The 13550-nt window shown below is 40.1% G+C and overlaps 1 protein-coding gene across 1 annotated transcript; it reads left to right on the top strand.

The window, feature by feature from the left end:
* Nucleotides 1–2695: 2695 nt before the first annotated feature.
* On the top strand, nucleotides 2696–13463 carry ifngr1 (interferon gamma receptor 1). Its single transcript, XM_084568661.1, has 7 exons — nucleotides 2696–2934; nucleotides 8291–8402; nucleotides 8542–8723; nucleotides 8807–8964; nucleotides 10292–10457; nucleotides 11826–11944; nucleotides 12042–13463. Exons 1-7 carry the CDS (start codon nucleotides 2868–2870, stop codon nucleotides 12384–12386), a joined length of 1149 nt encoding a protein of 382 aa, XP_084424787.1. The 5' UTR covers nucleotides 2696–2867; the 3' UTR covers nucleotides 12387–13463.
* Nucleotides 13464–13550: the final 87 nt, after the last annotated feature.

The following is a 13550-nucleotide window of genomic DNA, read 5'->3' as shown; positions in this document are numbered from 1 at the left end:
AGCTATTACATAAGGTCATGGTCAAATGAGATAAGCATATACACTGTGTGTTTAGGTGATTTACTGAAGCCTATGACATTACAATCTAGTTTTAATATAAGATAAGATAAGACCACAGTGGGATAAATCTAATTTTAATGCAGAATTTCCTGTGCATTTGTTTTCCCCCTGCAACACCGCAGAGCATATTACAGTTTTTTACAATCACTTTGCTACTATTTTCAGAACCTTGATGTCATTTTTCACAACTCTAGACACAAAACTCACAACCAATGATCAAAATGCACATTTTTCAAAACTCTAACCCTTTTCTCAATTGCTTGGATACAATACACATAAAACTTAGATCATTTGTTCATTCAAAAAAAATCACCTGTTCAATATGATACAACTTAACATCAAAATACTGCTATTTCAAAAGGCAATTCACACATTACATTTCAAATGAGTGTCTATTCATTTCCTTACAATGATCTAACTATCAATTGATACAACTGCTCAAAATGATAAGTAACTGTTGCTTTACTCTTACTGTAACATCAAAGTACTACTATTTCAAAAGCCAATTCACACATTACATTTCAAATGAGTGTCTATTCATTTCTTTACAATTATCTAACTATCAATTGATACAAAATGATAAGTAACTGTTGCTTTACTCTAAATGCATAGTTGTATGGAAACAGACAAACAATCTTCCATGTCCAATCATGAAAGCTTCAAGATACTTTACGTAACGAGATTCATTGTCACCAGTTAGCGTGGAGCATGAACCAATTAAACTACAATATCCATGGATGACGCCTGCAATGACATCACAGCAGACCACTGTCAGGCCTGGATTCGCCATGCCTGAAGGTTTTTTCCAAGATGTTTGGCTAATGAATACACCCATTGTGATGTAGATGAGAACCTGTGGCCAAATCCACAACACAGAGTTGATGACAATGTAGAAGTACAGTAATCACTCCTGTTTTGTTTCTTACATGTACAGTACAAGCAAGCAAGTTGAGGAACACTGCATTAGATGTTTTACAGTACTGTCTTTTATTTTCTACTGTATTTCATAGCTAATTACAGTATTTTTGCTTTGATTCAAATACTGTAAACCTATGTTGTGATTGTACTGTCTTGAATTTCCCCTTGGGGATCAATAAAGTATCTATCTATCTATCTATCTATCTATCTAGTGTTTTGCATCAATATACTGTATTACAAACTTTGTAGTATTCTCTCTACTACTGCAGTACTTTTACAGAGATGTATTTACTGTACTGTACATGTAGTACCATAATGAAACCTGTATCACCTATTTTGTTCTACAATATTTAATGATTGTACGAACAATGACACAGTGAAACTATCGGTTGCTTGTGTCTGGATGATCTATAGTTCTGTTTCAATGGTATTTCACAGTAAATTTGTTTTTTGAACCAATGATTGTGCAAGTGCAAGATTTATTTAAAGATGTGAATGCACAATGCATGTTTTGAACATTAGACAGCCTGTGTTACAAGTGATAACCGTTTTGAGTTTTGTGTCTAGAGTTGTGAAAAATGACATCAAGGTTCTGAAAATAGTAGCAAAGTGATTGTAAAAAACTGTAACATGAGACATAAAACGAGAAGCTAATAAATAAAGTTATGGTAAAATAAGACGTGTCAATAAAAGAGTGTGAAAAAAGGCCAAACAAAACACATTAATAATGGATCATAGCATTGTGTGGTGCATAAAAGTTCATTAGATATATGTTAAGTAATTATTTGTATTATTTTCTCAACTCACAGTAAACCTTTATTTACAAGCATATATATCATGTTATTAGGTGATTTACTCAGGTCTATGACGTTAAAATCTAGTGTTAATTATTTAATCTTTTTTTTTTTCATTGCAGAATCTCTTGTGCATTTGTTTTCCCCTTGCAACACTGTAGAGCATATTAACATGAGACATACAACCACAAGCTGATAAAGTTAAAATAAGCATATATTTTATGTCTTTAATTGAGTCCATGTCATTAAAATCTAGTTTTAATTTTTAAGACATAATTTTTTATATTCATAAAAGACATTTTATTTGTGTTTATTTATCCCACGAGTGGGAAGTCACCTTGTCACAGCAGCACGGACTTTGGCAAAAATATTAACAAAAAATAATAAAGAAATTGGAATATATATATTTATATTTATATATATATATATATATATATATATATATATATATATATATATACACACATACATATTATGTATATATATATATAGATAGATAGATAGATAGATAGATAGATAGATATATGTAGACAAAAAATAACACTAGAAAAAATAGAAATATAAAGACATTCTGTATGTAACTGCTAAAACTATAAAACTGAGACAGAGAGGTAGTGGTTTGTGTAACATAAGGCAGTGCAATAAGCAGATTTATTTGTGCAAAATAATGACTGTAAAAAAACAAAAATGAAGCCAAGTCTAAAGTATGGGTTATTGTTTTTAATCATATACGCCTTCCTTCATAAACTCAGGTAAATCTGCACAAATCAGCTCATTTCTCTCTGTGTACGTTTATTCACGTCTTCCTTTGTTTCATGACATGCTCCGCCTACTTCCGGCAACGTCAATAAGGTGTGTTTTTCAGGTGAACTAACTAAGCAACGTCTTCCTGGTTCTTCCACACACACAGAGAGACACACACACACACACACACCAGCCCTGGAGCTCAAATATGTGACTCACCTCTTTACAACGACTTCGTCTGGAGTGGGGTTTTTTCTGATGTGAAGCTCAGGCTGTTGTTGGGACATGTGTGATATCTAATGAAACCAAGTTGACGTTTAATTCATTTTTTTTTTTCTGGAGCACTGAACCATGCTGCTGCCAGACGGTGCGTTCACGGCCCTGCTTCTCCTGCTGGTCAGCGGGGTTTCTGCGTCCGGTGAGTTTCCTCCTTTTAAAACAACACTTACTGTTCGTCTAATTCATTCATTCATTGATTTGCGTAGTTTCTTTAAAACAAATTAAAATTCACGTTTATGTTATCTACTGTTTATTTATTTATTTATTTATTTTACTTTAAATCAACAAGTGATTCATCAGGAACTCACACCGCTTCTAGCGCCTCTCTTTTTTTTCCTGCTTAACTTTTTTTCGTACAACAACTGTAAACGTTTTTATACCTTTTTATATATTTCCTATTTTATTTTATTCATTTATTTCAGATTTCTTCTTTTCCTATTTTTTAACATATACATATATAATCTCATTTTATCTTATCTGATTGAAATGAATGAGAGATAAAATAAATAAATAGAATTACTAAAAAGCCAGGTAATAAAACTGATGAGAATAATGTTGATTAAAATTAATAAATATAAAAGATAATGACAGGGGGAAATGGTATGACTTGTTATTTATAATCTATAATTAAAATTACAAAATCTGAGCCAAATTTAAATTTGTACATGCAGCCATGTGGGGGGAAAGTACATGTCAAGGAGGTTTGTTGAATTTGTTTGGGCCCTCCTTGGAGCCGCCTGCCTACAGATAAAGGTGGTATGCGGCAGTGAAGCAGGCCCACACCATAACATTTCCACCCCCATGGTGTTTCTCAGTGTCTGTGGACGAGCTCACGAAGGAGAGGCTGCTGCTCCGTCACTGTAATGTTTAAACGGGAAAGGCTTTTTTTTTTCTTTTTGTCCTGGCACGTCTCCTGTGCCAATTCAAACTTGTGCAATCTCTTCCTGTTACTGGTGGATCCTGTGAGGATGTGTTGAGTTTCATCAGAGACACACATCTCAGTCACCCACATCATAACTAGACAAGGACAAATGTAGAGTTTGATCTAATTCTAGTCCTAGTCTGGAAAAGGTTCTCAGTCATGTTGGCCTTTGATACGGTGGCCCTGAAGGTCAAAACACAACCACATTTCAGATTACGGAAAGTGTAGGGACAACACTTCTTGTTTCTGACTGGACAGAACCCATGCTGAAATATAAGCTGATGTGATTGGTTGTTTCGCTGCCAGTCAAGAAATGGCGCTTTGTGAATGGTCAGCTACGCAGACGTGTAGACACTGTGATTAGCTCTAAAGGCAGACAACATGTCCTGTCCACGTTGTGTAAAGAAGTACGAGTCGTTGTCTGCATGTCTTGCAGAAAGACATTGGCAGAGGGGACGCACGATGAGGACGTAGTTGCCCCGTCTCCTCAGTCCTAACTCCTTCAACCGTGCTTTCAGGGTTCAGAGGGACGTGTTTAAAACTCATGCACGGACACAGCTGAGTAGAAACAGGAAATGATGGTACACTGTCGGGTTCTGTCCAATCAGACAAACAAGAAACACTTTCCGTACCCGTCGTTGTGTTTGACTGAAAGATTGTGTTTCTGGTGCAACTTCACCTGCAGCCACGGTGCATGGAGGAGCATGAGGAAAGAAGCAGGAAGGTGCCGTGGCCTTCATCAGGGTCATCAAGAAGCACACGCTGCAAAGGACAGTAGTCTAACAGTTTAAATAATGTATGAAGTAGAAAATTGTGTCATTTCTACTTTGTACATTATTTAAACCATTGAATGAAGCATTCAGTTCTTTAACTCAAACAGCTGACGTTCCAACCGTAGTTCAGGTTGCAGCTGCAGGAAAACTTGTTTTATTTTAAAGTTTTATTTGAATTGTTGGTCGAGATCACAATCAGCTTTATTTTATTCCCAGTAGGAAGGCCCTGTGCTGCTCGTTAGACATTTGTCATGATGGTTCAAGTTTATAACATGAACAATAAGAAAGTTAAAGCAGTGCAGATATATTTTATTACTTTGAGCGATACTGTGACGCATATAAAAGTGTTTGTGGACGGTTGTAAATATAAATGTGTTCAAGGTCCACGTGTCACCTGTTGTTTAGTCCAGTTTCTAAACAGTTGTGTAATCAGTTTTTTTTTTTTATTATTCCGTTCAGACGTGACCAGTGGTGGTTTCTCTGAGGTGAGATGTCTAGATGATAAACGTCGCCTCAGTTTTCATTTCAGCGTCAGGTGTTTTATTCTTATTCTCCATAATTATAAAACACTGACCTGTCCGTCGTGCTGCATTCATGTTTTTCGCTTGCGTCCAAATCCTGTTCATGTTGTGGAGTTGAACTATGACCGACGACGGTAAACCTCCCGCCGTAGAAAGCAAAGGTCGAAGAACGGGTGAGGTCTTGACTCACCTGCAATGAGCCGATTTCCTCAGATAAACATTCTGAGTTCATTCTCTGCTTGTAAACCATCTGATTGGACACATGTGGAGCATCACAGACTCCTCAGCCATGAACGTAGAAGGGATTTGAACCGTTGACCTTAGAGCACTAAATCTGCTTCTTAGACAGTAGTGATCTGTAAGAAATGGATTTCCACTGATCTCCATCTCATCCTGAACCTGGATTTAATGCGTAGGAAATACTTTAGCTGATTGGCCACAACATTATGACCACTGACAGGAGAAGTAAATAACATTAAAACCATCTTGTGACAGTTCAATGTTCTGCTGGGAAACTTCTGGACCTGGCATTCATTGGTGTGGATGTTACTTAGACATGTAGCACCCACCTAGACCAGACCAGGCACCCCCACCCCATAGCAATGACACTCCTTGATGGCAGCAGCCATCCCCAGCAGGATGCAGCCTGACACAGACACACACACAAAAACACTTTAGGAACAACTAAAAAAACATGAACAGCACAAGGTGTTGACCTGGCCTCCAAATTCACTAGATCCCAAACTGATCAAGTATCTGTGGGATGATCCACAGAGGCCCGCCTAACACTAACCCTACCTTCTTCAGTTCTAGGGGACTGGTGGGAAGTTTGAGGTTTAAATAAGAAACACAGACTGAAGCTTGCTTGTTTCAACAAGCAAGCTTCAGTAGTGCCTGGTCTGGTCTAGGTGGGTGCTACATGTCTAAATAACATCCACACCAATGAATGCCAGTTTCAGTAGGAGTTCCCTCTTAAACCTCAAACTTCTCGCCAGTCCCCTAGAACTCAAGAAGCTAGGGTTAGGGTTAGCGGTTAACCTAACCCGAGGATGACTGGTGAAACATCTTCTCAAAAATCTCTACTAGTCCAGTTGCCTTTTTTTAAAACCTTTTTGGATATACCATGACCTGGACGACTGAGAACCTTCACAGACATACACTGACTATAAACATGATGTGTAACCTCCACACAATCATTTCTGCAAACATACATCAGTCTTTAACACGTGGGATGATTGTCCTTCATCAAACAGATGAATTTAGACCATAGACCGTATAAAGATGGACGACGGAACTGCTCCTCAAAGGTGAAGCCATGAAAACGTGAGCGTGTCTGGAGGAAGTGTGGGCGGGGCATCGATATCGCGGCTCTACGTGGCTCCACCCTCAGACCGTACTGATCAGACTCTGGATCCAAACTCACAAAATGGTCCTGCCCGTATCCCCGGGAAAATAGCATCAGTTTGGCCAATGACAGGAAGTGGAGACGTGTTGTCCGTATTTATATACAGACTATGGTTTAAAGCAGGTGGATGGAAAGGCTTCACCTTGGACTGAATTCTATTTTTATTTAATAAAAACAGGTTAAACTTGCTCGTCACACTGGAATGAGATGCTCGTCATGGGTGGAACATTTAGTCATCCTGCATGCACTGTGTCAATCCATCAGCACTAGCATTATTATTCTTTTTTATTTCTGCCACTGATGAAGCTTGTAGAACAGGACGTCAGCTTTGTTTTTCTTTTGTTCGGGTGAAATAATGTCCACATCATTTCCTCTGCTTGTCCTCTCTTCTCTCTCATCCCGGTCGGCCTCTGAGGACAATGTGTTCAAAGAGTTTTCCCTGGCCACCGTTGCCTTAGTGCTGCTCTCTGGATTTAATTCTGGATTATTAACGATGGTGCATAAAAACAGTTTTATTAATATCAGGATGAAAGTGCTGCAGGATTTGTACTTGCAGAGATGACGTATATAATTATTTCTGGTTGAATTGGGATGTCGGCTTCTATTTCTTTTCCAGACCATTGTTACATTGCTTGTTTTTCAAGAAGTACTTTGAACTCTTGTAACGTCAAAAGATTACAAGCAGCCCATGCAGGAGCTCAGAGACAATGACGGCTGGAATGCTGAAGATCAGCTTTGTTTTCCACCTGTTGCTGCTGTTGTCGTGCGGCTGCTCCTTTATTGCAGTCGGCTCGCCTCCGGTATGACGTAGGACAACGGGTGGAGCGGTGGAGGAGAGTTACTGGAATCAAATCTGTGTTTCTGTGAAGGTAGTCCGATTAGCCATTCATTTAAACCAAAGTGGTGTGTTTGCTTCAGGTGTAGACCTTTTAAGTATTTGCCAATCAGGGCGGGGGCTTGGCTCAGCGCAGATTCCGAGACTTGATAAATATAAATGGCTTGAATTTCCTCATGTCAGAATGTTATTTAAGAGCTGACGATGGCAGGAAGGTTGGAGGTCGAGTTGACGTCTGGGAAACCAGGAACATGTTCTGAGAAAATCCCTGTTAGACTACGAGAGACCTGCAGGACCAGACAACACCAGCACAGATACAGCACGAGCTTCATGAAATGAAGCATCAGGGGGAAAAAAAGAATAAAAATCAGCATCAGACAAATGACATAAAGAAATAAAAACTGGCAGATTATTTAGAGAAAATAATCTGTGGACTGGTGAAATTAAACTATTGCATGTTTCAAAGAGAAATCAGAGAATGGACCTGGGCCTTCTGAGGGTGTCGATGTTGTTAGCGGGGGGGCGGGCTTTGGGGGGAGGGGCCTCTGTGGATCATCCCACAGATACTTGATCAGTTTGGGATCCAGTTGTTGTTCCAGTAGCCCATTTCTCATCAGGTTGCCCTGGTTCCCTAGCACCTGAAGCAGACCTTGTTGACTCGGGCGACGTGCGAGCTGGTATGACTCTGTCATTTGTCTGTACTCTCACGTTCCTGAGGTAGGCCTGATACATTAAGGGTCTTGCCTAAGGATCCTCACTGGATGCAGTTGTATTTTGCCCCGAGATCTGCAACCTGAACGTTTTGCGTTATTTATATAATTTAAAAAATGTCTAGAGTGTGATACAAACACGACAAGAAGGTGTTTTATTTAGATATGAAGAGAGTTTATTTCGTCCACTCGGCTGCTTCAGATTTCCCTCCTGTCGATGTAAATGTGCACGAGTCTCGCCTTGATTTGCTTATTTGAGCCTCAGTAGCCTCTGTCCTGTCCGAATAGTCTGAGACCAATAAATCCTTCTTTACATCCTTCTCTTACAGTTCCACCTCCAACAAATGTGACCGTGAGCTGCCAAACTTTTAAAATCACAGCCAGCTGGGCGCACAGCCGACCACACACCAGCTTCAGGATCAAGCTTACAGGAGGTGCACGGTGAGATGTTAGAATGAAAGACGCATATTCTGTTAATATTAGGTTTGAGTTTTTGTCATGAATGCATTTAAATGAGTCAGGTGAAACATGTTCTGCATCATGTCATGGTCGTTTATTTATTTATTTATTTTTTTTGAAGGGATTATGAGACAGTAACCAGAGAGCATCACTATGATCTGACCGAGTCCTTCTGGAAATCAGAGGACCGTTTCCTGGACTTCTGTTTCATCACGGTAACGGCCGTAGAGGGAGGCGAAGAGTCTGAAGCAGTCGTGTCAAACACGTTCTCCTTTAACACTCTAAAGACGGTCAAAACGAAATGTAAGCAGATATTTTGAGAGCGTGATGCACATCAGACGAGAAGGTGTTTGATTCATGGAGAGAGCTTTGTTTTGTCTTCTCAGGCACTTTAGAGTTCCCTCCGGTCGACGTACATTCTCACGACTCAGGGGCCACGGTGTCTTTCCCCAATCCCGTCCACTTCTACCCCAAGCTGAAGGAGAAGTCCATGCCCACCTTCAGTTCCACCATCTCTCTGGTTACAGACGACCAAGCAAACAAGGTAACCATCAGTCAGCCGCCATCGCACACAGCCTTTACATGAACACAGTGCAGGCTCAGAGGTTGGAGCTTTGCATACGCGCCGAGGAAGGAAATTAATTCAACACTTTGTCTAAAAGAAAACGCCCCGAGGACTTGTTCCTGTTCCTGTTCCTGTTCAATGTACAGATGTGTTCCAGATTTTATGTGACGCTCATATAAAGCTTTAGTCACGATTAAGTAGGTTCATGCTTTTTATATTTATATCAGCAGAGTTTTCTAGCACTAGTGATGGAGTGGAGAGTTAGTTCCCCTTCATAAACACTCTCAGAGCTTTGGGAACAGATCTTTTTTTTCTGTCAGTGTTCGTATGGTCACTTGATTGTTCCTCTGATTTAGCAAATTTAGATCGAAAACCTGTCGATGCAACATGAAAAACAACCTCTGCTAGTCGGGACAGCTGCAGTGTTTCCATCAATTAGATCTTTTTCTATTCATCCAGCCACACATACACCGATCAGCCACAACATTATGACCACTGACAGGAGACGTTAATAACATTTAAACCACCTTGTGACAGTTCAGTGTTCTCCTGGGAAACTTCTGGACCTGGCATTCATTGGTGTGGATGTTACTTAGACATGTAGCACCCACCTAGACCAGACCAGGCACCCCCACCCCATAGCAATGACACTCCATGATGGCAGCAGCCATCCCCAGCAGGATGCAGCCTGACACAGACACACACACAAAGACACTTTAGGAACAACTAAAAAAAAAAAACATGAAGAACAGCACAAGGTGTTGACCTGGCCTCCAAATTCACTAGATCCCAAACTGATCAAGTATCTGTGGGATGATCCACAGAGGCCCCTCCCCTCAAAGACCCCCCAATAACAACAGGACACCCTCAGAAGGCCCATGTCCATTCTCTGATGAGTCACCACAAGGGAGACCTGCACAATATAAGGAAGGTGGTCATAATGTTATGGCTGATTGGTGTACGTGCTGGTTTCTACCACCCTCAAAAGAAATAGAAAGACATAATAATGAATAAAGACGACTGAATGAAATTATATAAATGGAAAACGTTTAAATTAAATAAGTTTAAAAAGAAAACTCAATAAAAACCTATTTCTAAAAACGTGTATTCACTCGGTCGTTGTGTAGGAAAAATGTGTCTAAATGAAAAATGAAATAAAGTGTCTAAATACCTTCTGAAGCAACTGCACATGAATGAGTTCATCATGTGAACTTTAGAGATGTGCATTTCTTCTTTGGTTCAAAGTTAACACATTTAGAAAATGATAATAGAATTAATCACTGTGTATTCTTGTGTAAATTTTCAGACATCGTTTAAGTGCACCGACAGAGAACACACCTGCAAAGTTGATGTACCGATCCCAGAGGGCTTGGAGAAGTGTGTCCAGTTGGAAGGATTATTGTTGGACGGGATGGGTTTTAAAGAAGTTGCGTTCAGAAAGACGGACCCGATCTGTGCCCCCCCTCTAACTGGTTAGCCTTTAAATATATATAGACTATACTGAGTTCTGCACCTGTGGGAAATATGTGACTGTTGATCTGTCATAGAAATAAGGGTGTGGTGTGATACACTGATTCTATACAAACAATATAGAGGTAGACAAATAATACCATATTATACTTGTGCATGTATTTATTCAGGAAAATGATTCATTAGTTCATATCAGTGAGTTATTAAAGTCAGTGCTTCCTTGTCTCCAGTATCTGCTGTGACCTCCTTGTCACTAAATGTTTCTGGTAACAGCTGATCAGTGGTCTACAGCAGCTTGGAGGAATTTTAGCCCATTCCTCAGAACAGAACCACTTCAGTTCTGAGATGTTGGTGGGTTTCCTCACATCAACTGCTTGCTTCAGGTCCTTCCACAACATTTCTATTGGATTAAGGTCAGGACTTTGACTTGGCCGTTCCTAAACATTCATCTTGTTCTTCTTTAACCGTTCTCTTGTAGAACCACTTGTGTTCTTGGTTCTCGTTGTCTTGCTGCATGACCCAGTTTCTCTTCACATTCAGCTCATGGACAGATGTCCTGACATTTTCTTTTAGAGTTCACTGGTAGAATTCAGAATTCATTGGTCCATCAATGAGGACAAGCCGTCCTGGTCCAGATGCAGCAGAACAGGCCCAAACCAGGACATTAGCACCCCCATGTTTGATGGAGGGATGAGGTTCTGATGCTGGAATGATGCAGTGTTGTTTCATCTCATTTAAACCAAACTATTCTACTTTGGTCTCATCTGTCCACTAAACATTGTCCCAATAGTCTTCTGTCTTGTCCACATGATGTTTAGAAATGTTCTTCTTGGAGAGCAGTGTCTTTGTCCATCACACCATGGTTGTTCAGTGGATTCATCAACATTAACATCAGCCAATGAGAGAGAGGCCTTTAGCTGCTTAGAAGTTCCCCTGGGTTCCTTTGGGACCTCTCAGACTATTATGGAGTGATCTTTGTTGGTGGACCACTCCTGTGGAGGGGAACAGTCGTCTTCAATCTGTCTGACTGTGGATTATTTGTGGGTTCCAAACTCTTTAGAGATGGTTCTGGAACCTTTTCCAGCCTGATGAGCAACAACAACTCTTCCAACAGTCGTTCTTAAATCCCTGCTCTAATCCTAGAGGTACACTTACTTCTGCAACTTACAGATATGTAATATTAGGTAATTTTCCTGAATATACACATGCAGTATGATTATTATTGTTTCAGTCTTTGTCTACTTTCAGGACTTTTCATTTTTGTGCAGAACTCCAAAAGCAGCACTGTATTCTGTCCACTGACCAGTTTTCCACTTGTTTCTCCTGACTATTGTTTTAAGACGGATAAACCTCTTTATTATCTTTTGCAGAGCTCCAGATGATAATCCTTTTGAGTGTACTGCTGTCCATCTTTGTCCTCGTCCTCACTGGGATAGTAGCTTTCATCTGCATGACAAAAGCCTGGAACACGGAGAAACCCAAGTGTCTGGTAAGTTTATCAAATAAAAAAAAATATTTAAAAAAAACAGATAAATAAAATGTCTGGTGATGAAAGTCGTTTAAACCTCACTGCCCTCTCCTCACAGATAGTCGATCCCGAAAAGATTGGGATTCTCCCTGAGCAAAACGAAACAATCAGTCAAGCCTACATCGACTGTCTCAAGGACAATGGGGAAGGAGAACTTTCAGAGAGCAGCAGCCATGTGGACAAGTGGGTTCCGGAAGAAAGGGCGGCATATAGGACAGGCCGCTCTGAGGAGGCATATAGGACAGGCCGCTCTGAGGGGGAATATGACATAGACCACTCTGCATTTTACCCGGAGCGTGATTTGGAGGGCCAAAGCCACTACATGAGCCGACAGCGTATAAAGGAGGACATGGGGGACGGGGACAAAGTCCAGGGTTACAAGGGGTTCACAAACCTGGACTAAATCCAGGATGAGCAGGTTTGAACTGAACTCAGTCTTTCTGCCCTGGCAAGAACTTCACGGATCCATCACCCTCCTCCAAAGGGACCTGAACATTCAACATGGGAGAAATCAAAGCTGCAGGTATTTTTGTTTTGTCTGTACTGAAGAATCTAAGGAAACATTACGGAGGATAACTTTACCACTGTAAAATCTCCACTAGATTATTATTATTTTTTAATGATCCATTTTAAGAAACTCAGGGAAGCTGATCTTTCAGTCGCCTTCCAGCTGTTTTCTGTCTGATCAGTCCAGCTAAATGACAAACAGACACATTACTCACTTGTATCAAGTTCTAATCTGTGTTTATAGATGTAACTGTAATATGATGTGATTGAACGGTATAATAACTGGGATCATTTATGCTGTAGATTGTTTTTTGGGGGAGGTGGGGAAGGGAGGGTGTGGCTCCTAAAACACACCTGAAGCTGAAGTTGGTTCCTTAATAACGAGGCAGGTCATAGCTGGACTTTCCACTGTCGTGCGGCGAGCGCCACGCCTACAATAAAAACTGAAAACAATGCCACCACACAACTGAAGCCTCATTCATGAGTCTGTGGCGGCTGGAAAATCTGCTGCTCAACTGGTTCTGCGTGGGAGGCTTTTTTTTTTTTTTTTTAAACTCCTGTTTGCTCTGAGAGAAATCAGCTCGTTGTTTGAATGACTTCTATGTTCATACGTCTGACCATGTCAACTTTAATGTCTTGTCGTATTTTTATTTTGCCACACTGACCAAGAACGTGCAGGTTGATTGTTTTACTTGGAAAGTTTCCATCGTTCATTTGTGCCTGAAACTTTTTTTTTTTCCTTTTGCGTGAGAGGAAGGAATGTCAACATGTGTCTCTGCCAAAGATTCTCTGGTCCGACGTCTTTTGTTATCACCTGTGGGAAAAGAACAATATCTCACAAAAACGTCATTAAAATTGTTTTTTTTTTTTTTTATTAAGCAAATGATATTGATTAGTTTTAACTCCAATTAATGTGGTCCAAGTTATAGAAGTTACAATATTTCTTTTATTTCCAAAACCTCACAGAGGAATAAATTGTTAATTCTACACCAGACCCCTTTTATTGTTTTTTAAATCTTCAATATTGATGGAAAAGATGAAGATTTTAAGGGACATCTTA

This window comes from Chelon labrosus, assembly GCF_963514085.1.
Source record: "Chelon labrosus genome assembly, chromosome: 2".
NCBI classification, from domain to species: domain Eukaryota; kingdom Metazoa; phylum Chordata; class Actinopteri; order Mugiliformes; family Mugilidae; genus Chelon; species Chelon labrosus.
This window is presented reverse-complemented; position numbering and strand designations above follow the sequence as displayed.

Bases quoted from the DNA above. Each gene is read 5' to 3' on its own strand.
- ifngr1 (XM_084568661.1), top strand. From the start codon at position 2,868: ATGCTGCTGCCAGACGGTGCGTTCACGGCCCTGCTTCTCCTGCTGGTC. The intron at 2,935-8,290 runs GTGAGTTTCCTC...CTTCTCTTACAG, and splicing joins CAGCGGGGTTTCTGCGTCCG to TTCCACCTCCAACAAATGTG. The intron at 8,403-8,541 runs GTGAGATGTTAG...TTTTTTTTGAAG, and splicing joins AAGCTTACAGGAGGTGCACG to GGATTATGAGACAGTAACCA.